Source organism: Pteropus vampyrus, unplaced genomic scaffold, assembly GCF_000151845.1.
Source record: "Pteropus vampyrus isolate Shadow unplaced genomic scaffold, Pvam_2.0 Scaffold3, whole genome shotgun sequence".
Classification (NCBI taxonomy): Eukaryota; Metazoa; Chordata; class Mammalia; order Chiroptera; family Pteropodidae; genus Pteropus; species Pteropus vampyrus.
Genome location: NW_011888784.1, coordinates 6,364,929 through 6,391,795, shown reverse-complemented (window position 1 = coordinate 6,391,795; position 26,867 = coordinate 6,364,929). Strand labels below are relative to the sequence as shown.

At 38.7% G+C, this 26,867-nt stretch overlaps 1 protein-coding gene across 2 annotated transcripts in view; it reads right to left on the bottom strand.

Moving 5' to 3' along the window:
• Positions 1-26,867, bottom strand: part of EPG5 (ectopic P-granules autophagy protein 5 homolog) — an 88,415-nt gene that overhangs the window by 42,282 nt on the left and 19,266 nt on the right. For both annotated transcript variants that reach the window (XM_011361199.2, XM_023531400.1), the window contains exons 10-23: positions 23,802-23,957; positions 20,655-20,812; positions 19,347-19,501; positions 18,698-18,838; positions 13,574-13,738; positions 11,823-11,942; positions 10,972-11,231; positions 7,577-7,717; positions 5,181-5,325; positions 4,752-4,949; positions 4,220-4,330; positions 2,882-3,004; positions 1,796-1,962; positions 787-1,008 (exon numbers count right to left, since the gene is read on the bottom strand). In XM_011361199.2, the coding sequence (XP_011359501.1) occupies positions 787-1,008; positions 1,796-1,962; positions 2,882-3,004; positions 4,220-4,330; positions 4,752-4,949; positions 5,181-5,325; positions 7,577-7,717; positions 10,972-11,231; positions 11,823-11,942; positions 13,574-13,738; positions 18,698-18,838; positions 19,347-19,501; positions 20,655-20,812; positions 23,802-23,957 (2,262 nt within the window). The remainder of the gene's footprint in view (positions 1-786; positions 1,009-1,795; positions 1,963-2,881; positions 3,005-4,219; positions 4,331-4,751; positions 4,950-5,180; positions 5,326-7,576; positions 7,718-10,971; positions 11,232-11,822; positions 11,943-13,573; positions 13,739-18,697; positions 18,839-19,346; positions 19,502-20,654; positions 20,813-23,801; positions 23,958-26,867) is intronic.

Genomic DNA, 26,867 nt, shown 5'->3' with positions numbered 1-26,867 from the left:
GCTTATAAATGAAAGGTCAAAGAATAGTGTGAAAGGGCTCCTAACTTACTTCAGAGTTCTCAGTCTTCTGGAGATGTCAGTATTGTGCCTGATTTTAGAAGCAGTTTTGAGAAATTACTAGATCCTACCCTACCCCAGGAGGATCCTGGAATCCTCTAGAGAGTCTATAAACCCTCACTTAAAGAACCGTGCCTTAGTCATTTACTCCTTGTAGAGAACTATTTTAGCAGGCTTTGCTAGTTGTTTATTATTCAGCAGTCCCCAACCTTTGTGGCACCAAGGACCGGTGCTCCTATGAGAATCCGATGCCTAATGATCTGAGGTGTAGCTGAGGCGGTGATGCTAGCGCTGGGGAGCGACTGCAAACACAAATGAAGCTTCGCTCGCTCGCCTGCCACTCACCTCCTGCTGTACGGCCCGGTTCCTAACAGGCCACAGACCGCTACTGGTCCACAGCCTGGGGGTTGGGGACCCCCAGTTTACATGCTATAACCAATTGTTTGGGTTTGTTTCTGTTTTTACATAAAAGAGAACATCGGCTCTCTGGTTTAAGATCTTTCATTCAGATTCCAGGTACTCGACAGAGGTATATCCAAACTGCTGATTCATTTCTCAAAAGGAACATAAAAGACAAACGTTACAAGACTTAAGCATATAGTCAGAACTGCCTTCCACAGTCAATGTAATAAGAGAATAACACCTAGCAGTTTATAACACAAATAACTGCTCCAGCACAGTCCCTGTGCTGCAAACAATAACGTAAATGGGTAAAAAACCATGTGTCACCTCACAAGCTCCATGTGCAGTTCTGGTGAAGTCAGATAACCAGAAGTGCCAGCCTGGCTCCCTGGTGACTCTTCACTGCCCTCTGCTGGAACACGGAGGGCCTTGCTGGCAGCGTGGTGGAAGTCGGCCACCTCAGTCAGGCGTCTCTTCAGTTCTTTCAACAAATTGATATGAGCAGGGCTTTGGAAAAACCTTCTTCCAATACAACCATCTATGGGCAACCTTTAAAAATACAAGCACAGATCACGACAAAATCAACACAAGATGTTCTTCCTATATGACACAAAATCGCAATTAACAAGTCAATTTATTATCGCTGTGTATATACCTCATTAAATTCATAGTATATCTACTTTAACGGTTATTATGAGGCTCCAACAAGGTAGTATATATGAAAGCAGTCTTTAAAAAATGCTATGAAAATTCAAGCTATTATCACCAATAGATTAAAGACAGTCTCTGTTCTTGAACAATCTGCAATCTGGTAGAAAACAGAAGTGACAAAGGTTAGCATGTATATGTTTTAAGGGCGTGAGGGTGAGTAGGAATTGAGCTAGAGATCAACAGTGGGTAACAGTGGACAGTTCCAGCTGGCCAGAGTCCCTTCATATCCATGGAAACATTGGACACTCCCAGGCACAGCCCAAGGGCTGACAGACATAGCATGGCCTTTAACCACACCTGCACTACCCATCACCAGTCCCCTCAAACGAGTCCCATGACAGTCACACAAGCAGCCTGTTTGGGGCAGTTTCTCTCCCTTTGCACCTCCAGAGGTTCTATGCTAAACCTTGCCATGTTCCAGGATGTTATCTTCACCATATTGGGTATGGAAGTAGCCACAAGATACCCTCAAAAAAGGTCTAGGCTAATAAATGTGAAACAGGGAGGGAGATTCCTAGCCAGAGGATGATTCTAACTCACCCACCACAGACAAAGAACACAGAGCAGCAGAGCAGTGCAAAGGCAGGAATGGATTCACAGAAACTTAATCTACTGGGTACCCTACCCATATTGTGCTCCTGGCCGGTGCAGATACAGGAGGAAGAATTTCTGCCAAATGAGTGGCAGAAGAGGGTGATCAGAAGGTGTGACGAGGGCCTGGTGAGCCCAACGATAAATCAGCAGCCTCTGGAGAGATGGGACGATGGGGAGCTTCAGCTGGGCCTGGGCTTTCTACAAAAGAGAAGCTTGAGCAACCATGAAATGAACACAATTACAAACAGTCTGCTCTTTCTAAATGACCCAAATGAGATGCTAAACACTTTTCAATTCAGTAAAAAAAAAAAAGTCCTGTAAGACTTACTTCACCAACCCACTAGCTAACACTTTAACCTCCTTGGTAGCAAGACATATGGGGTAGCTTTTCTTCTGTCAAAACATTTCACAGACCGCAGAATTGGAATGGGCCTTGTGTCACCTAGTCTAATCTCATTTCCGTGCCTTAACATGCCTTTACATTCCTTTGCATGCAAACACTACAATGTGAGAAAGTAGGATAATATAAAAACTAAAAGTAAATTTTACTGTCAAATTTTACCAATCTTGAAAATTTAGATGTTTAAAAGGAATTTCAACAATGATAAATCTCTTAACCGGCTCTGAAACCCAAAGCAAAGTCTATACAATGGGATCCTAAAAGAAATCTTTCATTCTAAAGCTTTATTCCAGTCTTTCTCACACCTTAGTGACCTAAGGGTCAGCTAGGGAGTTTTTAAAATTAAATTCCTGGTCCCACTCCAGACTCAGAAACTCAGGATCTCAGAAGCTGGAGTCCAAGAATATGATTTTTAACAAGCTCTCCAGGTGATTTTGATGCACATGAAACACACTGGAAATAGCCTTAAAACAATGGCAACCCCCATATACATGCAACATAGCTGTCAACGATTAGGTCGTGACTCTCGGTGTTAAATGAACTTTGGAAAGGAAGTATATACTTCAATTACACAGTTTTCAGTGCTGGTTTGGTTACTGTGCTTTCCAAATATTCATAACAAAAGAAAACACAAGAGTTCAAAAGCTACAGGTGAACCTATCAGCATCAAAGTATAAACCACCTCTTCCCACTCAAATGCAGAACTGCTATTTGTACCTTCAGAGCTTGGTCAGGGGTAAAAGCAGAGTTTATAACCAGTTCCCCTTCTACAACTCTTCGGAGCTGAGAGTCTTCTTCAAAGATAGATTCCATGTTCAAGACTGTCCACGCGAACCAGACCTACAATGACATCAGGCAAAGGTGAGGAGAATGAGCAGTTCGCTAAAACAGACAAAATACATCCTGATGTGCCATGAGCTAACATCTTTTCAATTATAGATCTCAATCAACAAATATTTATAGTTTCTAAAATTAATAGTTTTTACACCTATCTATATTCTTATCGCAGATATAAATTCAGATAAAATAGATCATTGAAAACTGTTCAATTCCTTTGGAAAGGCTACTTTAGTAAGAGAAGATGTTTGTTCACTCAACAATACTTAGTGGGAAATTTCTGTATGCATGAGAAACAGGAGAGAGGTCCAGACGTGAGCTCTGCTCTAAGTTTTTCATCTATCAGAGGAGACAAGACTAATATACAAGTAACCAAATGTGAAGTGAGAAGTGGTGACTAATGAATCAGGGGCGAAGTGCTATGGAAAGCCAGAGGAGGGCGGGCAGGATCAGAGAAGGTAGGTATGTCAGAAAGCTCTACATAGAGATTGGAGGGGAAGGCATGCCTGGTAAGAGAAACACGTAGGCAAAGGCAAAGATGTGTGCAGTAGCACCAAGGAGCAAGCTTCACCTGGATCACAACACGTATAAGCAGGAGATGAGACTGTGACAGGGGTTTCAAGGATGTTACTACTGGTTTAAGTGACAAAACAGGGACATAATTCAACACAACTGAAAGGTAGTAATAATGATGAAAATAATGCTGATAATAATAATGACAACAGTAACAGCCAACACCCAGTGAGCTCTGACTATGTGCTGAGCACTGTGCTAAAGTTTTACGTGTCAGTGCAATCATTATTCCCTTTTGACAGCTGAAGAAACCAAGAACAGAGAAGTAAGCAAACTGCCCAAGGCACAGCGCTAGCAAATTGCAGAACCAAGACTGAACCCTGGGCCCTCTGGCTCCAGCGTCTACTCTTAACCACTCTGCCATGGGGCTGGGCAGGCTGTGCAGTCAGGCGGACTGGGTCTGATCATGTCTGATCCCAAGCCAGCCACTAACGCCATTAAACCTCTGTTATCCTCGCTGAGAAATAGGAAAATTAACAGCACAACCTTGGCAGAGGGCTACCGTGAGGATGAAATGAAAAAGTATTCTACACAGTAAGAGCTACAAAAATGCTAGTTATTTAAGGCTATTAACAATGTACTAGTAAGGATGATAATAATATTAAAGTTCATAAGACAACAAATGGCCCTAAGAGAGTGTCCTACCTGTGTGGACGTGGCGAAGCCCTCCACGAAGGAAGGAGTGATGTTGCCTGCCACGATCCAGCTCACCAGGGAAGAGAGCAGACTCCGGTCGCAGTGGTAACCCAAAGCATTCTACACCAAGGGAGGGTGTGGAGCAGAGAGAGGAGGCTTTAAAAACAACTCATCAATGACCTTTTCAAGAATATCAACAATTATCTTACTACAATAGAAGATTACGGTAAGACGCAGATTTCAATAATTAGTCCACTAGCAGTGACAGTCCAGGCAGTGTATTACAGCCAAATGTAATGAGCAGCTCCTCCTGGGTGGAGGCAGGGGTTGGGGAATCCTTTCTTCTGGCTTTATGGGGGATCTGCACTAGTGAACTATGGTTACTGAAATAAGACACCATTAAGGCATAGCTTAAAAAAAAACAAAAACAGCGTACTCAGTTGCCACAGAGTAGTACTGAACACTGCATTTGGGGGAACCTTTTTAAGAGGCTACTTACTAACTAGCCAATGACTACGAGAAAATTCTCTAACAGGTTTACCTTATGTTGCTGGTAGAGTAACTTCTGCACACAATCCTCCTGCATCAGCTGAAAAGCTGTTTTACACAAGTGGTCCATGAGGAAGAGGATGGGTTGTTCTCGGTACCAAAGATGTTGGCTTATTAGTGCCTGAACCCAGAACTCCAATACGGCAACGGGGCCCACTTTGTTGGGCTGAGTGCTTACAGATATGTGGGCCTATGGACAAAGGACTCAGGTGAGGTGAAAGGTAATAACCAGCCTTCCATTTTTGAAACACTAACAAAATAATACCTACCTGCACTGCAAAACCCAAATCTGCTGACTTTCTTTGTCAAAAGCACTGTGCCGAGTGCTCCGAAATGACCCACACACAGATGTGCTAGCGCTGGGGGTGTTTGATTGGGAAGGTGGGTGAAAGTATATTTAGGGGCTTACTGGGGCCCTGACCTGAATCATACTGTTGAGAAGCTTCACGTTGTCCCCATGGCTGGCTCCAGTCAGGTGCTGTGCCACCTTGTGGGTGACCTGCTGTGTGACACCCTGAGGGACGCCACTGTCCAAGTGTAGGAACAGGAGGAGGTGTGACAAAAACCTGCAGAGCACACAGAACGACACACTTTATCTTCTAGTCAAAGTCAGCAGAATTTCAAAAGGCTAACTGCTTGCCAGAAAACAGAAAAATATTAAAGTGATCCCATTTTTAGACCAAAGATCTATTTAGGGATTCCGATAAATCTTCAGGAATTTCAGAAAAATAAAGTTTTCCACTTTCATATGGGTTAAAAGGAATTCTAAACAGACCCAAGACACGTAAACACATGCGAGTTAAAGAGCATCAGGGAAAAAACACCAAAAAGTGCCCTGATATCTCCTCTTCGCTCCCCACTAATGTATAGAGCAATATTTATAAAATATTCCGCAATCTTTTCTGGGGTGTCAACTTCACACAAGATGGCATATAAGGCACCACAGGAGACATCACCACAATGAAGTCATGGCTGTGCCTTCAGCTCCTAGGTGCACCAGGCTCCCTTCTCTCTCGGGGCCTTTGCTTCTGCTGGCTTTTCTGCCTAAAACACTCCCCACACCTTATCTGGCAAAGTCCTTCTCATCCCTCGCATCTCTTTTACAAAGTCTCTTCCTCAGAGAACACTTCCTGTCCCTTCCTGCTGTCTAAAATACAGCTAATCCATTATTAACCTCTCTCATAGCACCCTGTTATTTTCCTTCATAGTCTTTAAAACTGGTACCTGCATCCTGAGGGTGTGATAAGTTCCTATGTGCCTGAGGACAATGCCCACCCAGGCTGCTTTGCTCACCACTGTACAGACAGTGGCAGCACACAGTGGGAATCAATAAGCAGTTGTTATTGATGAATGAAGGCACTTCTCACTTCACAGGAGACACAACACAGGCCAAAACCCACTCCGGTGTAAAGGAAGAGTTGACTTCAGGAAAGGTACCAATAGAGTACTATAAGAGTTCAGAGGACAGAGCCAATGCAGGCATTAGAGGAGGTGGGGGAGACAGAGGAGGAAGCATTTGAAACAGAAACTAGAGAGACTCACAGTATTCAAAATTTAGTAATTAGAGAAAAAAAGCACTTAGACAATTCAATCTATTTTAAAATCTTTTAAAAATCATGAAAATCTAAAGAGAATTTATTTAAATTGTTCCAGGCATTATTATACTCTCTATATATTACTTTATCCTCTTACCCAGTATGAGAAATATTATCTCCCTGTATGAGAGATGGTATTATCCCATTATATGAATGAAGAAACAGAGGCTCTGAAAAGTTAAAGAACTCATCTATTTTCATACATTAGTGAAGGGATGGAGTGAGGACTCAAATTCACACCTGACTGCCCTGAAAGCCGTGTGCTACCCAGAACACGAGCATCCCCAGACCTGCTCAGACCTACTAGAGTGCTAATTTTTTAAAAAATGGTCCTAGGCCCTATGCCATTTCTACCAAAGCAGAATCTCTAGGCAAGGAGCCTTGGAATTCATATTTAATAAGCTCTCCAAGGAGATTCTCATCATCAGGCAAGTTGGAGAGACACAGCTTGAAATGACACACCACTTATCACACTCTCTGTCACATTCCCCTTGTCCCCCCCCCCCCAGATATACAACCTGTCCCCCTGCACACAACACAGGGCTCCTCCACATCGGGCCTCCCCTCCCCTCATCACTTCATGAGATCCCAGTCAGATGCTCTCCTCCCTGCTCCCTGCATCAGTAGTTCTCATCCCTCCTCTGTGCCTTCGCTCATGCTCTTCCCCAGCCTGGCCCCTCCTCTCAACTCCCTGCTGCTACTGAAAAAGCATATACTTTTACCATACAATACAAATGCAATCTATATACAATAGCATGGTTTGGCCAATATTTTACTTCGTAACTTTGTAATTACCTCATCTTATTTTCTCAACAAGACTATAAATACCTCATGTGATGAACACCTTCCTATGTAACTTACCTGTTTGTAACACTGCAGTATGCACACTGCAGGCAATTAAAAGCAATGTGTTTTGCTATTGTTACAATGGCAAAGTCATTTGCTGCTCAATGTCAGAAGCACTATTCCCAGAGTTTCATGGAAACAACTGCTCTTTCAAATACTAATAAGCTATAAGCAATCCAAAATTAAATGAGGAAGAGAAATATCTTCATGATAATAAAACTGGCATCATTATTAGTATCACTTTCATTAATCTGCATTCTAAACTGGGCAGGATATTTTCTGCCTCATAAAAAATATACTATTGAAATCTCATTCCCTAGTGTACTTATGAAACCAAAAGACGTCATTTGTACTCAATGAGTTATTTTCTACTTACTGCTCATTCTTCAGAAGGTAATATTGGCAGGGATAGAACAAAGGCAGAATCTTATCTAGGACATGGACCACTGTTCTCAAATGCCTCGACTGGACCAGAACTCCCAACAGTGGGATGCCTTCTGCACAGAACTTCACAATGCTATGGAAAAAGAAAAAGGCAATAAGTACACAAGACAGCCAATTCATAAAATGGTCTTCTTCCGATGAGCCGTTGCCCTACATGCTACCAGGCTTATCTTAGGTCTCCAACACATTTTTGTTTATCTAACCTTCACACAAAAATATTAGATCAGAACTCTGGAACTACAAATGAACTTAAAAGTTCATTATTATTTTTCATTTTATAGATGAGAAAGGTGAAATATTGTGCCCAAATTTACATAATTTCCTAGTGCAGGGTCAAAATGAGAACCCAAGTTTGCAAATTTCTAGTCCAGAGCATTTGCTGCTACCCCAGTTTGTTTCTCAAATGGTGCTTCCACTAAAAGTCAAAGGGCTCTTATTGTTTGCTAATCCCACAAGGTATTACAGAAAAGAGAATATTCAATAGGGAGGTCAATCTGACAGTATAAATTGGCAAAAAGTCTTCTAAAACCATGTAGCATAAAAATTTACTTTTTTTTTTACTCAAGAGAATCTATCCTCAGGAAATAATCTCAAATATATTAAAAAATATGACAGATGACCTATGTAAAAATGTACTTTTCAGAATTATTGATAATTGCAAACTCAAAGACAAAAATGACTTATGTAAATTTTGAGAAAATCCATTCAATGGGAATATTATTCCATGATTTTAAAATGATGGCCAAGGACAACACGGAAAAATACTTTTGCTACAATAATACTGGAAAAAAAAACATAAAAATTTATACTTCTGAATACAACTACTACTAAAGAAGAACTACATAGTGAGGAAAACACATAAGGATGATGTCACACCAAAATGCTCATTGTGTTGCAGCAGTGTATGCGAGTGGCTTTTCCTCCATTTTCCTAATTCTAAAATTTGGTGATACTGCTTCAATTCTAGGGGGAAAAATCATTTCAAAAAATAAAAGTAACCGTGCAAATATTATGCCATAAGGAAAATGTTTACAATATTAAAAGTAAAAAACAGAAAATATATGAAATTATACATACATTATTAACTCAAAAGATCAAAGGAAAAATATTACATAAAAATAACCAAAAAAATAACAAAAACAATGTTATATAAGGTAGAAAGATTCTGGGTAATTTTTTGACTACTGTACTCTGAACTATCTGTAATGTTACATTCATGTACAACTTATGTCCTTACATAATCTACCCCAAACCTCAAGTCCATTCGTAAAATTGCCTTAAGTTAGTTCTAGGGTATACACTCATCCCAGATGATCACAGTGGAGTTTTACACTAAAGCTCAGCCTTGGAGAGAAACCTTTATCCTCACCCTCACTCCCATTCAGGATTCAGTAATTAGCATTAAACAAGTCTAATCTTTAGAGAGGACCTGTAGCAGTATCAGTGAATGAAGAGCTACAGTCTCAAAATAAAGAAATTAGAGAAACCATGAAACAAGTTCAAAATAGTACATTCAAAGAATCCACATGCTAGACTCTGTTCTAAGCATGTTTAATGTATTATATAACTCACTAAAACTTCATAAAATCCAATACTATTATTTCCATTTTAAAGACAAGTATCCTGAGATACAGGAAACTATGAATGACACTAGAGCTACTGAAAACAAAGGACAGTGCCTTCCAAAGGCCTATATAACATCTCTCTCCTTCCCGGTAGATCAATTCTATCCTTTCACCTGGCCTTCGAATTTGCCCAAAACTTGGCCCTACTGACCTACCCGATCACCTCTATTCACCAACATGAACCACAGGCTTTATTTGGTCAGGAGTGTTTCTTTATCACTTCCCCACCTCTTCTCCTGCCCCCTCAGACACCTGGTACTCCTTCCCACATTCATTAAATCAAATAACTACTAAGTGCAAGTTCTGGAGGTACAAAGATGAATGAGATAATGTTCCTACCTTGAAGGCGCACGCAGTCCACAAGGAGAAGAGATAAACTATTATACTACAGTACAGTAAGTGTGCTGCTCAGAATGGACATGTGCTGCAGGGTGGGAGGGGATGGCCCTTGGGCTGAATCTTCAACACTATGAGCACTGATCACCACTCTGCTCCTTAGCCTAGGATACCTTCTCTAATTAAGACTCCTCTCCAAAGCTTAGCTCCTCCCTGAAGGTAATCTGCTCTAATGATTCTCTTTCCTTTAAATTCTTCCTGCTCATACTGAGTGGTTCTCAATCTAGGCTGTACATTAAAATAATCTGGAAAACTGTCCTCCAGACCAATTAGATCAGGGTTCTCACCCTATTCCCTGAATTGGCATTTTGAGAATCACTCCAAAAGTGATTAAGAGCAGCAGGGTTGAGAAACACTGCTCTATACATATCATCCACATCTTCAGTACTGCCAATTGTTTTACGTCTACCATCGCCACTAAACTTTCAATAACCTGAGGGCAGCTATCTAACAATTCTGTATCTCTCCTAATTCATAGCACAAAGCTGAACACTAACCCCTGATAGGACAACTGGCATCCCCTGAAAATATACTTAATGTGGAACAAGATATTGAAACCGGGATGCTAAAAAGGTGTTACGGTGAGTCTAAAACACAATAATCAGAAAGTATAGAGGTTTTTAGAAAATGGACAGGCTAGAAAAAATTAATATATCATAGGAAAATAATCCTAAAGAAAAGGATTTTTAAGCACCTAAGAATGCATTCATTCATTTACTTACTGCACCAGATACAGTCTTCACCACTAGAGATAAAATGGTAACACAAGACAAACACAGTTCCTTAGTCCTAACCTCAGAGAAAATCCCTGATAAGATAAAGCAGACAACAAATATATGGTGTGATCAATGCTCCAGTGGAAGAAGTACTGACAGCTATGGGCTTATACCAGAGAGGCATGTGACCTCATCAGGCATTTAATTCCCCTGGGCAGGTTTAGCCCCTTACCTGAGGAACTGGAATTGGGCTGCCATCACTTTAAAATTTAGTACAGGTGACCAATTATTTGATCATTACTCTAAGGAAGAGAATACATCTACTGCTGACATGCACATTCCACTCTGGGTGACAGAGATAACTCTCTTCTTATATAACAAGGGGATTTTCTAGTACAAATCTGCCTTATCTGAATTTGTGCACCATTTCCCCTTGATAAGCTATTGAATAGTCAAGGCTTATGGTTTGGCCCTGATCACTCCTAGATAGGTTTTACGGAAGCCTCAGACATTGGGGTATGAAAGATGAGATTCTAGAATAACTGGCTACAAGAATCAGCAACCCTAGAGGTTCAGCCCAAACAATGTACCTGTGGCCCACAGCCGTCATAGCTAAGGCCAAATAACAGCCAATGGGCATGCCCGCCTTGACAGCTTTTAAGAGAGGATGAAACGTGGGTGACTCTGTCATGTCAGGCACAGTTCTGGAGAAAGGAACAGTTGGACAATTCTGCTTCATTCCATAATCGTTTTTGTGCAGTTTTAACCTCAAGATCAAGTTCCAGGCCCATTGGTTAAATGAGGTCTCAGGTGTCTCTCCATACCGAACAATACTGGCCAAATACGAAACCTAAAACAGTTATTTATTTTAAATCACATTAGTCACATACACATTAAATAAGCAGACTTACCCACCCACCTTCTTTTGTGATCAACAATGCCCTCAAAAGAGAAAACATATCACTTACTGGTACTCAGTGTTCGCAACACTAAATTAAAGCAACTTCTCACTCATAGTGACCACTTCTGCTTAGCTGCTAGTGCATCTGAGTCAGCTCAAGCAAAAGAGTAATAATATAAAAGTTGCTACACAATGGTATACCAGTAAATAAGTTTAACAACCCTTTGGGGGCAAAAACACTCCCACCGTGGTCAATTTCAACCTACTAACAGGTTAACAACCTGGCCTGCAAAGTTCCTGAAATTTTCAGTCAGTTCGCCCGGGCCAGTATAAGCTCCAGCACAAATCCCACAAAATTAAAATGGCAATATGTAGGCTACTTCTTAAAGAAAAATCTTTATCCCACCACAGTACTGGATTTCAGTATCTTAAATTGCCAGAAATGTTATTAGGAAACCTAATAGTAAATACTGTAACTTCATCCATCCAGGCCACTTATAATAAAGATGCATGTTCAAAATACATAAGAGAAGGAAATACCTGTTTCATACTTTCAGAAAGAAGCCCAGCATATGGCTTCTGTGTGAGGTATTTCTGATATGCTTCAAGAATCATTAAAGCCACTTCAGCATGGACTTCCTGATCCAGATGAAGTGTACCCTATCAAAAAGAAAAATAATCACAATACGATATCTTCATTTTTTTAAATATACTTCTGAACCAAAAGACTAGACAGAAAAGTAAAAAAGGATCTTGGATACAAAAGCTAAATTTTCCAAAAATCACATCCCCTAATAATGAAGTTATAAAATGACAAGAAAAGAAATTGAAATCTTAAAGAACCATTACACTGCACCTAGATAGGTTTGAACCTGAGTCGTCCCAGACCCCAGACATAAAAGGTATCTTTGAACGTAAGCCCCTCCCCCATCCTAGAATCTCTATAAGAACTTTGGGTTATAAGTTTAAGGGCATTGCCACAAGTCAGAAAGATGTTTAATAATTACTAAACAGGGAGATACTTAATAAATTAAGTCTATATTCTCTTTTCTTGTTCTAACATATAAAAAAAATAATCAACAACACAGGCAAAATATTCCTTCAGGACCTTAAAGCTGCCTATCAATTTTCCCACCCAGTCTACCCCTGCAGCCTAAAGAAATACACCCCTTAACTGTCTCACAGAAGACTTTTCTAGCTTTAAAAAAGGAGCAAGGAGACACTCACATCCAGCTCTCTGGGAGAGAGGGGACTGGGGGTTTCATTCATAAGTCAGAGAATGTGGAGGTGGTGAATAGCCCCTTGCAGCATTCACTCACCAGCAAGTGAGTGAGAGAAGACCCAGATGAACCCATGGGCAATCCCACGTGGTCGGGGACATCCAGAGGGAAAGGCTCCCTGGCTTCAGTTTCCTCAACTGTATAACAGGGGTCATGGCCACGAAACCACATTCAATGGCTGAGAGGACCCAGTGACTTGCTCAGAACAAAAACTGGCAGACAGCTGGAGAGGGCTGAGTTCTCTCCCATTTTCCCTTTAAAATGTTTAAATATTTTGACCAAAGAGCAATCTACTAAAGTCTAGGGTAAAGAGGCAGGAAAGGTCTAACAGTCAAAATCACTTGACCGGGCATCTCTGGAGACATATGATAGGTAGCAAGCCCTTCATAATAATAAACTATTATTAATGAAAACTACCACCACTGAGTATTTAAGATGTGCCAAAAACTGTTTTATAAGTCCTAACCTGCTGAATCTTTACAACAACCCTGTAAAGCAAGCTCATTAATATCAATGCTTAGAGATGAGCAACTAAGGCCTAGAGAGATCAGGAAGCTTGCTTAGGGTCACACAGCCAGGAGGTGGCAGAGCTGGGATCAGAATCCAGGCAGACTGGCTCAGAGCTCAGGCTCTTAACTAATGCTCAGTGTTTTGAAAGACAAATGTGGTAGTGACATGCAAGACAAAAAAACGCAGGAGGAAAAAGGACCAGAAGCAGGAAAGGCAATTAGGAGGAATTGTAGTAAATAACCAGAGAAAAATCAATAGATATAAATAGTCCTTAAAAAGGGGGAAGAATTTTCAATGTGCATCAACAATTTATATTCATTTAGAGGATGCTCACTTTGCAAAACAGAATTAAAGAGAAGATCCTAAACTCTGACAGAGCTAAAAAAAAATCTGCAGACCTTGCCAATGATACTCGGAAATGTTTACGTTTTGAGAAAATGTTTCTTTGAAACTGATGCATGCAGAACCTCCCAGTCTCCAGGGAATGGTTTCAACACATACCTGTTCACCAAATCCCCAATTCAGTCCTTCTAGAATAACACAAGCCAATTTGTTCTTCACCATTGTCAGGTTATAATTCAATAACCAGTCCCGAATCACAGCTATCTCAGAGGCAGAAGGTCTCCAAAGATACAAAGGCAGTTCTTTAAACAAATATAAAGAGACCTGATTAAAAAGAAAATGATAATAATTAAAATCAAAACTTAGGGACAATTCTATATTACTACAATACTACATTATTAAACTGCTTGCAAAACTTTTCTCCAAAAGAGGGATTTGGTTTCATTTTTAGACAAATGAAATGGACAATCAAATCAAATGAATTTTAAACTAATGATATACCAAAAGCACATTTTTATACTTTATAAAAGCCAATCTTTTTTCAATATGTAAACTGGTATACTTCTGCTTAGGAAAACCACCATACTAAGACCCAAATTTAAAGTCGTGATAAATCATGATAAAAGAGTTATCACTTTAAATAATTATTTATTCTATGGCATTTAACACGATATTTCTATTAGCTTCAAAACAATCTAGGGAGGGGAAAGGAGTCGGTAGATGTGAAGATGAAATAAGATCAACCAAGAGCTGGTCATTGTTGAAACTGGATATTGGATACACAGCAATTCATTATATTATTCTCTACTTTTATATATCTCTGAAATTCTGTAATATAAAGTTTTTAAAATCCTGTTTACAAAAATTCTATAGCACCACTTTTTAAATAACATCTCCTTGTGTGCAAATTAAGATAAATCTGGGTTCACTTAATACAGTTTGCTTTAAGGGAAACTGATCAGAAGAGCAATTCATTTATAATCTCCAGAAAAGTGCTATCCAATAGAAATATAATGCAGGCCACATGTGTAACTTTAAATTTTCTAATATCACATTTTTTAAAAGTCAAAAGAAACAAGTGACATTAATAATATATTTTATTATATCCAATATGTCCAAAATATTATTTCGACATGTAATCATTACAAAAAATCATTGATATGTTACATTCTTTTGTTCATACTAAGTCTTTGAGTATTTTACACTTACAGTGAGTCTCAATTTGGACTAGCTACATTTCAAAAGCTCTACAGTTATGTGTGCCTATGTGTTTAATATAGTGGCTACTATATTAAACAAGACAGATCTAGAACATACATGCCAGCATTTTTCAGGTTCCTACATGGGATACAAAACAAAATTTGAAAGAACAGCAGAATGAATTTTTAAAATATCTTTCTTTTCCTTTGTGTGTATGTGTGTGTATACTTAAATTTTCATGTGGATTTATTAATAAAATTTTTGAATATTCTGAATAAAATGCTAAAATAGTAATTTTTAAAATAACAAATCCTTTATCCTGTATCTGACAGAAGGAGCACAATGATGGTACTACGTCAATGAGTACAGCAATGAGATCTGCTCAGAAAAGAATTTATCTCAGCTACATAAAATAATGGTATAGCATATATCTGCCCACCCAGAATGAAAGGAGGCTATCAAGGCCCTAAGTACATTAAAAAGTTAACAAGGGAATATTACCAACAACTCTGCGCCAATAAATTCAACTAGTTAGATTTTAAAAAATTCCTTTAAAAACATAAATTACCAAAACTGACTCATAAAAAATAAAAATCTAAGCAGTTCTCTTTTCTGCTTAAAAATTTCAAAAGATCTTCCAGAAAGAAAACTTGAGACCTGGATAATTTCAATGGTAAACTCTATCAAACATTCAAGGAAGAATAAATGACAACATTATGAAAACTCTTTTCAAAAAACAGACGAGGGAATGCTTCCCAACTAATATTATGTAGTCAACATAACCTTAAAATAATGCCTAACAAGAAAATAAAATTACAGATTAATATCCCTCATGAATATATGTAAAATTCTCAACAAAAAAATACTATCACATTGAATCTTGCAATACATTAAAAAAAATAATACACCATGATCAAGTGGTTTTTATTCTAGGAAACTGATGGTTCACCATTTGAAAACCAATCAATGTAAAGTTACCACATTAATAGAAGAAGGATAAAAATCCTAAGATCGTCTCAATGGATGGAGAAAAAGCAACTGAATAACCATGTATGAAAAAAATTCAGCAAACTAGAAATAGAAACTTTCTCAGCCTAATATAGAGCATCAATGAAAAACTCACAACTAAAATTATACTTAATAGTGAATTTCTGAACCCTTTCCACTATGATAAGGAACAAGGCAAGGATTTCCACAGTCACTACGTCTATTCGATACTATAATAAAGGATATAGTCAATGCAATAAGGCAAGAAAAAGAAATGAAAGACCTAATAATTAGGGAGAAAAATTCTAATAACTGTCAACAAAGCAGAATTTAAATAGTATATTTTAATACAGTCATGCTTTCACTCAAAGTCAAAAGATCACTAATTTTATTTAAAGAGTGTTAGAAAGATACATGGATTTCAGTAACAAAACAGAATATGTCCTCTAAAGTGAGCCGATCTTTGAAATTATAAAATAGGACAATAGAAAAACAAGATATCAATTTGCAGGTTGTTATCAAAACTATCTGTGTTCTATCCTTTGGGATCTACCAAAGATCTTGGCCCTTATCAACAACTATTCCCAACGGAAAGCAATCTCTACACATCTGTACCATATAGGATTTATCCTCTCCTGCAGAGCATCTACAACAGAAAAGTTGTCCTTAAACACACTCCGAGTGTGTCAGTGAAAGTTTAGGGCCCTGGCAACAGCTTATTCCCAGATTCTAGGGATAGGGTCTGATTCCAGACTAGCTTAAGGTCTTGAATCCAGACAGCAAAAATATTTTAAGTTATCATATTTATCTAAAGGCATAGGGGTTTTAAACAAGTTCCTCCAAAAATGTCAGCAAGTTCACAGAGCACAAAGTAACCACATGTATAAACAAAAAATGGAGGCATCTTTCAGATGTGCTCTAAAAAACATAATGCTCCCAATTTTTACACTTAAAATTAAGTGTATCTCTGGGCACAATTTACTACTAGAAGTATCACAGTCAAATTAAAAATGTAAGTGTGGCCAAACCTAGAAAAACATTTGAGAGAAAAAGGCCATGAGCTCGATCTAACTGAAAGAATCATATGACCAACAGTAGATTTCTTTGGAATTCATTCCATTAGATGATCACTCAAAAGGGACCGACTAAAAACGTATTGCATATGAAGGGCCTTCATCTCAATATAATCATATCTCAGTGGGATACAATGTTTTTCTTAAAAAGTACCATGTACTATCACTTTGGAAAACAATAAAAAAATAGAAAAATTAAAAATAGAATTACCATATAATCCAGCAATTCTACTTATGGGTACATACCCAAAAGAAGTGAAAACAGAGATATTTGTACATTCATATTAATTGCAGAATTATTCGCAAGAACCAAAAGGTAGAAGCAACCTGTGTCCATCAATGGATGAATGGATAAACAAAATGTGGTATATACATACAACAAAATATTACTGTCTTTAAAAGGAAGGAAATTCCTATACATGCTGTACATGCATAAACCTTGAGGACATTATGCTAAGTGAAATAAGCCAGTCACAAAAGGATAAATACTGTATGATTTCACTTACATGAGGAACCTAGAGTAGTCAAACTCATAGAAACAGAGAGTAGAATGTTGGCTGCCAATGGCTCAATGTGGAGGGAGGAGGGAATGGGGAGTTACTGTTTAATAGGTACAGAGTTTCAGTTTTATAAAAAACAGTTCTGTGGGTGGATGATGATGATGGTAGGTATAAAACAATGTGAATATATTCAATGCCACTAAAATATATGCTTAAAAAGATGACATATTTTGTGTTAAATTTACCACAATTAATTTTTTAATGTAAAAAATAGTACCTTGTACTTTTCCAAGGAAAGCATATCATTTATTCTTTATTTAGGTAAAAAGTCTCATACACCAATCTTTCATTGGAATCTGATTACGAATGTGATTAAGCAATGATAGTTATGTCACATCTATACTAGTTACGAATGTGATTACTTACGAATGTGATTAAGCAATGATAGTTATGTCACCTATACTAGTGTGACTATCAGATGGAAGGGCCCTTATCAATATGGCCCACAGAAAAATACAATCACTATAAACATTCCTCTTGAAATTATTACACATTACTATCTGCCATTAGAAAAACTCACACATTAAAGCTACATTATAGATGATTAGGAAAATCTTCATTAAATGTATGTTTTTTTAAATGGTACATCCATACAATGGAATACTATTTGGCCATAAAAAGGAATGAAGCACATGCTACACCATGGATGAACCTAGAAAACACACTAATGAAAAAAGCCAGTCACAAAAGACCACATATTGTATGATTCCATTTATATGAAATGTGAAGAATGGTCAAATCTGTAGAGACAGAAAATAGATTAGTGGTTGCTTAGGGCTGGATGGAATAGAAGGATAGAGTGTGATAGCTAAAGGGTATGTGGTTTCTTTTTGAGATGATAAAAATGTTCTAAAATCGACAGTAGTGATGGCTGCACATATCTGTGAATATACTAAAAACCACTGACTTGTACACTGCAAACAGATGAATTGCATGGCATATGAACTGTATCTCAATAAAGCTATAAGCAAAAACTACATAAAGATTACAAAAGTAATTGTGACAAATGACAGAAATAAACTATATGCGTCTTGCTCAACTTAAATTACTGCTTTTAATTTTTCTTTTCTGTAATTTAAACAGAGCCTTGTTTCAATCAGGGTTGTTTCTTCCAAGTATAAAATATAAGAATTATAAAAGCCAAACAAAATTAGAAATAGAAACTGTTAATAAACCATAGGCTTTAATTGTTTAAAGTAAAAACCTATTATTGAAGGATGTAGAAAGGTCACTTTGAGATTTAAAAAAAAAACAAAAACACACAACTTTTTATAAGCAGCAGCTAATCCCAAGCAGGCATGGTGAATGGCACAGAGCCTGGGACACAATAAATGTTCTCTGTATCCTGGTGTGCTCATTACTAAGTCATTCCTAACAACCTTACTATTTTTTCCATTGCTCCGTTACTCCAAGATTTAAAAGTAAAAAAATGGAAAACAAACAAACAAAATCAGTGCTCTTACCATTCCAACCTGATCGATGGTATCCTGAACTCTACCCAAAAGGACAGAAATTATCTCAGGGTGGACAGCTGTGATGGTACCTAAAAGCTCTCGACCAACCTTTGAAAAAGTCTCTCTGGTGGACAGATTGACATAAGATACCTAAAAGTGGGAAGAAGTGGAAATGGCACTTTTAATACCAATTATCTGTCAAAATTCATTCCCATAACTATTTAGGACATTTTTAGGTAAAATAGAATCTCACATTGAGTCTCAGTTTACACCATGTTCAAAAAGATGTAAGAACTTCAGAGGACAAAGTGTCTACCCTGAAGCTGGAAGGTGGGATGGAGAGGAAGGGACCTACTATGCAACAATGACTTCAAGTGCTGGATTCAGAAAGTATATTCTAAAGTAGCAACAAAATAGTCCCTTCGATGTTAAAACTTTTCTAAATTTGAGAAATAGGAGGGGGGAATGCAATGGGTATGATTCGTATTTTCAATATTCTTTATAGCAAAATGATATTCCTTTGATTCTCTAGTTCCTTCCATAAGTGCAGAGAGTACACAGGATTCGTGTTCTTTTAAAAGCAATCCAAAAGAATCAATGGGTGGATGATACGAAAGAAAATATTTTTTAGCTGACTTTGACAACTTAATGTTCTAACCTCATATATCTCCAGAACGATAATTTTTACAAAGTCTTCATCCACATTGGTTCTCCTGGCCTGAGCCATCTGAGCAAATGTAGTCAGAAGGCAAATCTCTTCAGAGCTATTCATGGAAGAAAGACACTTTGCAAAGTTCACAAAATGTTCTGGGTCTGCAAGTTCATAACAAGAAAATTAAAATGGTGAAAGAGTAAATACATATCACTTTAATTACTTTTCCAAAGAGAGAGAAGATATGAAATTAAAAGACATTTAGAAATATTTTAAAGATACAAAGGCTCTGTCTTGGAGTTACTCAGTGTTCCGGGGTCTTTCCCATGTATACAGGAGATATACATGTTATTACATTCCTTTCCTGCTTTAAATAAAAGGCATCAGGAAGCAGGCTGGGTCAGATAAAATTCCAACTATATACAGAATGTAGTCTCAGAGGCGACATTTAACATCTCCAAGCCTTAGTTTCCTCATCTTTCTCAAAAAGTTATTTAAGAGTAAATGACATGGCACTGGTGAAGTGCTCTGTCAACTGCAAAGCAGTACTACTGTCACTAGGCAAGACATCAAAGGCACACTTGAAGCTATTTGGTAATTGTCAGGCAAATGAACGACAACCCTACTAATGAAAACTGCTAAGACTGGCAAATCACTCAGCAAAAACATAGCATTCGAAACAAAAGACATTTGACAATAAATGAAAATTTGGGGCAAGACATTAACTTCAACCATGACTGAAATATTGATGAATGTGACTGTATGTTATGCCTGTTTCTGAGGATGCTATGTAAGCAATATTACATATTGTCACTAGGGGGCATAATTGGCAAACAGATTTGCAATAAGTGACAGAAAACAAAACCCTGCAAAGGCAAGTGGCAAGAAGGGAGGAAAAAGAGTCTGTTTAGAAAATACATTCCTCTGATGCAAATTTTCACAGTAAGAAGGCAACGAGCCAACAATTCTTTTCATATGTTTATGCATTTGAGAAATCGAAGGTACTACACCAAATTTTCTGTATTTTCAAATTCCATGGGGCATTCATCAAGCCAGTTTTCATTTCCCATGCCCAGATTGGGTTTGTAATAGGAATTACTATCCAGAGAACTTCTGGAATAATGAAAATTGGAATTATCATTCTAATAAGTCAAAAACCACAAAGCAGTCTCCCGAATTTCAAAATTATCACATGAGTACACTGAGTAGCACATTCTCTCTTAGCATTTCTAAAAGTAAAGAGAAGAAAGCAAAGAAGAGAAAAGGTGCACAGGTAAGAGCAGGTGGACGTTGCGCATTTCGGCAAGGCTGTACCTTGGAGCTGCTGCTTGCACTCGGCGGGCGGGAGGGCAGCGCAGAGTGTCCCCAGGTCCCCGCTCTCCACTTGGTGCATGAGGTAGAAGAGCTTCCAGAGCATCTGCACCGACAGCGTCCCGAAGGGCATTTCCGACATAAACAGCCAAATGCCAAGTCTGCGTGTTTTAAAAAGAGCGGGAATAATTTTATGTATCAGTCGACTTCACCACACTGAGAAAGCAGGTGAAGCTTTAGCTCTGACGGAAAAACAACACAATTCTGAAATTGCACGACAGCAATTTTTCTAACATGCTTCCTTCCATCATAAACACCTCGAGGATGATAACAATAACAGGAATACTCAAAAAGCACTTAGTCTGTGCCAAGCACTGTTCTGATCACTGCATCATATATATATATATCATTTCATTCCATCTTCACTAAAATCAAGCCAAGTGCTATTATTGATATTATCCCCGATTCACACATGAGGCTACTAAGGCACAGAGAGGGCAGTAGTAAGCAGAGCTGGGTTTTGAATCAAAAGTCCTTTTAAGACCTGAGTGACAGGCTGCACAGACGTGGATGTGTGTGCCTGAGCACACATAAAGGTATATGTGTAGTGCATGGGAGGGGAATCAAAAACCCTCCAATGACTCTGCTCTTAAGCCTGTAACCGCACATAGACTTCATTTCTTTAAGACAGCTTTTTCTTTTATTCAAACAGGCTTTGTCTAGTATAATGACATTGTGACTCGCTTGCTTTTTCCGCCCTTATCCTTCTACCTTTGTATGCCTACTCTCTTAATCATTAAGCTTTAGAACATAAGGTTCCTGCCAGTGTTAAATCTTTTAAGAATAAAGCCTCAGGTCTATGATCCCAAGGACAATAAGTTTCAGTTATACTATAGATAACATCCTAGCTTCAGGTGTGTTTCATTCAGCCCCAGGCCCATCAAGACAGAACATCCCCATCTGCCATGGGACCAGACAGAATGACACCATAGCTGATTCTAGAACAGGAGAGACACTAGATCAAATACCCAACCCCCATCCAATCAGTAGTGCCCATGATCCCAACTCCCTTAGTTTCCATGACTAAGAGTTTTCGCTATATAATCTGCCCCTTCAAGACACCCTAAGAGAGTCAGGTTTTTGAGAGCATAGGTCACCTGTGTTTCCAGGACTTGCAACTCTAAAATGAATCCTTACTTTCTTTGCTGCAAAATCTACACACACCTCATTGACAAACACATGCAGACAGACAGACCCCTTTGCTCTGGTAAGAAGTCCTGGATTCAAAGGCTTCCACAATATAGCACAGACCCATGTTTCCAACCAGAGCCCTCTCTGCATTCAGAATTAGACCATTCCTGGACAAGCCTGGGGAGAAACTGCTTCCTCCAAGCCACCAGCTCTCCCACTGTGAAGCCCTCCCCTCAGCACTACTACAGAATTCCATCCATACTTGACCGCAACGATTTGAGAACAGAAACCAAGTTTTGTTTATCTTTGTATAAAGAGGTATGGAAACTAAGTCTTATATTTTAATTACAGTACCTAAACCAGTATCGCAAAAACAACTCTAAATAAATGTTTATTAAAATGTTATGCTATGTAAATTTTATCTCAAAAAAAAATCTAATTAAAATAGGGAGGCATGTAATATTGTTGCAAAACTATAGGCAAAACTATAAATTGACTAATTAAAAATAAACAAAGCTTATTAAGAGAAAAAGACAGAGGTTAAATAGTCTATGCCTAACCCACTTCTAAGGGCCACCACTAGTAGCCCAAACCACCACTAGTGGCCTAAACCACCACTGGTCTAGCTTCTGAAAAGCAACAGCTAGACTCCTAAGCAAAAACTGAAGAAACTTCTGTAAGCTTAGGTAGGCCAGGCTTCTATCTTACTAAATAATTATCCTAACATCTTACATAGCACCCAACGCTCTTATATAATGGATCCCAAAACAATTAGGGGACATGTAGAAGCCTTAACATAATGTCACAAGAGAGTATATATATATCAGGCTACGAAATTCCCTATACGACAGACATGCAGTAAGTCTAGCTTAGGTTTTTGCTGTCTCTCTTTCAGTGTTGGTTTGTTTTCTTTTAGGTTGGGAGATAGCTATTGTCAAAAATTTCCATTAGAGTGCCAAATAAATTTAAATTTCATGGCCTTATATATCTGATTCTCATATAATTTGTTCCCTAAAATAAATTTCCTAAAATAAATTATATTAAAAAATAATAGTTCTCAATATCTTAAAGTTTAAAACAATTATCACCTTTGTGAACTACATATATAATATTACAAGATGGTTCACGGCTCAGAATATAAAAGCTAGTAAGTAACTGTGGCGAGAGCTTTCCCTCTCAGCTAAGCAAGCACAAGAATCAGTGACAGGAGATCAGAGATGGAAGACCCTTCCCCAGCAGCAGGCCCAAAGGAATAGCAAATGGCAGACTAGGACTCAAACCCACTACACAACACACAATTAAAACATGGGATGAGGTTAAGAGGCTAAAAGAGTGTAGAAAGCTCAGAAGAAGGGAAAGGTGTGGAGGGGCTGGCAGTTCATGAGTGGAGCTGAGCGGGGTTGGAGGCGGGCCCTCACACCCTAGCGGAGGGCACAATGTTGCGGCAGAATCCGTTCCCACACTTAGACAGAAGCTCAGAGTGCTGGGTGCACTGCTGTGCCCCGGCCTCTGCCTCAAATGTAACCTAGGCTGCAAGCAGCAGCAAAGACAGTGATTAGAAGACAACATTTACACAGCCAGGACAGGGGACCTGGACCCATGACCGTCCTGGACCATAAAACTCTCACAGTAGGACAACCTGAGTAACCAAGTCAGCTGAGCACTTCTCTGCCTCACTGTAGGCAGCAGGGATGGGTGTGAAATACGGTCCCTCCCCAGCTCAAGGCTACCCCAAAAGTCTAGAGGTGGCAAAACTGAGAGATCAGAATCTAGTTATCTTAAGACAGAAAGAAACCTGAAAGATTATTTCAGTCAACACTATAGATAAGGAAACTAACAGGAAATAGATGAAATACACTAAGACATTATTCCGAGAAATCTACTAGAGTGAACGCTTTCTCGTCAGTCCTTCTCATGAGCCAGGGAGTCACGTTTCAACTATTATCGTCATATTCGTACCTTTTGGCTTTCAACACATGCAGGACAGCTCTCAAAAACAGCTCATCAAATTCAACCTGTAGTTTCTCCATGGAGTAGGGATCCAGGGCCGACCCCAAGCCTCGGTTGTGGCTCACATACTGCGCCCAATGGTCACTCACATAACCAAGTGTCATCCTGAGCAGGAGGAAAGACAATACAGCACCGTTCGTTAACGTGCTTAATCGGCAGCTTTGTATTATGTTTGAATTCTATTAATTATATTTATTTATGTTAAATTATATTATCTAATAAATTATTATTATAAATATAATGAACTTATATTAATTGTAACTTATATTAATTTATTGAGTATCTACTATCTTCTAGGTTCTGAAGGGAATTCAATTGAGGGGGACTCTAACCCCTGGAGCTAGCTTACATTTAGTGGAGGGCTAACAGACATAAAATAGTCTGTCACATGGTAATACGTGACATTGAGAAAAGTAGGAGAGGGGAAGAAAGTCTCACTGGAGGTGGTGGGAGGGGAGTTGGCTGGGAAGGGGAAAGTCCTCACTGAAGACCAGAAGATGTCACAGGGACATCTAAGGAAAGAGCATCCTGGTACAAGAAACAACCAGTGTGAAGGCTCTGAGGTGTGTTGGTATGTTGGAGAAACAGCAAGGCAGCTCAAACACTAAAGCAAAATGAGTGAGAGGGATAATGACTGGAGAAGAAATCAGAAAAGTGACAGGAAACCAGACCATAAAGGGCCACTGTGAAGACTTTGGGTTTTACTCTGAATGAGACTGGGAGCAGCGGAGTGTTCAGCAGACGAGTGACATGAGCTGACTCACTATTTACAGGGAATACTGGCTGTTGGGAGAATAAGGGGGTGCAGGATGAAGGGAGGAGTAAGGGCAAAAGCAGGAAGAAAAATGAGGGGGTTACTGTGATACCCAGGGAGAAAAATCTAAGAATGAACTAGGATGGTAGCAGTGAAGGTGGTGAGAAACGGGATTCTGGAAAGAACACGTTTCACTGACTCAAACGAATGCACGTCTTTCACACTTTAATCTCTGCAACCGAAATATTTGTTAAAATTTATGGCATACCACAATTTGGCAGTATTTTATTCTTTCTTAGTGACACACAGAATACATCTTCAGAATTGGTGTCATTTTAAATTTGATAAAAGATGGCGTTTTAAGATAGACATATAAAACTGGCTGTTATGGGGTATAAAAGAGAAAAAAAGTCGAGGATGACACCAGGTGTTTTGGCCCAAGCAACCAGAAGAATAAAATTGCCATTTAGTAAAATTGGGAAGACGGTGGAAGGAATAGTTTAGGAGGAGGCAAGAGTAAGTTCACTTAGGGAATATTAAATTTTGATGTTCATGAGTCATCCAAGTAGAGGTGCTGAGTTGGCAGCTAGATATACAAGCTTATGAGAGAGGTATGGGCTGGAATTATAACAATGAGAATTATAACAGTACTTAGGTGATATTTAAAGAATGGATGAGATCCCAAGAAGCAATTTCGGATAAAGAGAAGAGGTCCAGGGAATGAGCCCTGAGGCCCTCCAACATTAAGAAGTTTGAGAGGTAAACATAAAATAACCAAGAAAGCAGAAAATGAATAGCCAATGGAATGGAGGAGAAACCAGGAGACTGTGGTATCCTGTAAACCAAACAAAGAAAATGTTTTAAGGAGAAAGTACCAACTGTGAAAAAGGCTGCTCCGTGAACTATGTGAAAAATGAAAAGCAGGATGAAGACCTAGAATTGGCCGTTGGGTTCGTAGCACCAAGTTCATTAGTGACTTTCATTTTCAGAGCTGTTTGGAAAGTGCTGGGAGAAAAGCCTGATTGCAGAGTTCCAGCAAGAATAAAGGAAAACAAACAGCTGGAGCCAACAGATGACCTGAGGAGAGGAAGCTTGTGGAAAATTATTCTACAACTGGAAGGTAAGAAAAGAATCTGTGACAAATACAAAGAAAAGTACGCAGATGGGAAACAAAGAATAATCGTAACATACTACAATAATCAGCTGCAAATATTTACATAGAAATAATAATGTAAAGAGTGTATACCAACCTTAAAACAATAATAATAACAATGTCTTTCCTACAAAGTTACTGAGAGAACAAAATTCGAAGGCACAGTCCTGGCACACGGTAAGCACTCAATCACGTAAACCTAAATCATGTGAGCCCAAGGACAAATTTTACCTTATTTACCAAGCAGAATCAGAAAATGAACATTATGACTTCTGATAATAAGTAGACAGGCTTTTAGCTTTTAAGAAATTACTCCCTGAGTCACCCGCCCTCCCTCCTCCCACCATCTCATTTTCATTACCCCTAATGAAGGCTTTCTCTAAGGCTTAAAAGTGACCCCCAGCCTTTCAGGACATCCTATCATCATTTACTTGGCTTTGTAAAGCTGATAGATACAAATCTAAAATAAATTAAAATTAATTTTGTCTTGGAAACAAAAATGGGGAGAAGTTCTACAGTTTTTTGGAGATTTTTTTTTTTTTTTTTTGAGGAAAGGGAAGTTGGAAGAAATGTCAGCGTATTTATATGCTGTAGAGAATGACCCAGTAAGATAGAAAACTTGATGGCTCAAAGAGGATATAAAATTAACTCAATGAAAAGAAGTACATATTCTCAAATTTATATGTAATAATAACAGCATAAATCCATTTGTACTCACATAAATTATAATGTATTCCCAGTTCCAATATAATGGCCACTGATGAAATCTTTGCAACTTTCTTTAAATGTAATTTAGCATAATTTAGAATAAGAAGAGAGAAAAAAACAGGGAAACAATGATGCAAAAGAGCTATTGCTGATTTTCCACAGCTAAGTGACAATCCCAGGCAAAAGCTAGAAGGTAGGAGAAGAGGGCAAGGGAAGGGGAAAACCTGCATGTTCCTTGACCAAGTTCAGTTTTTCTGGCCAAGTTCAACCCAGCAGCTACTTTGAGGATCTAAACTCCAAGACCAATTATCTAGCACAATGGTCCCCAACCCCTACGCTACGACCGGTACCAGTCCGTGGAACCAGTCCGTGGAACCGGGCCACAAAGCAAAGCCAGCGA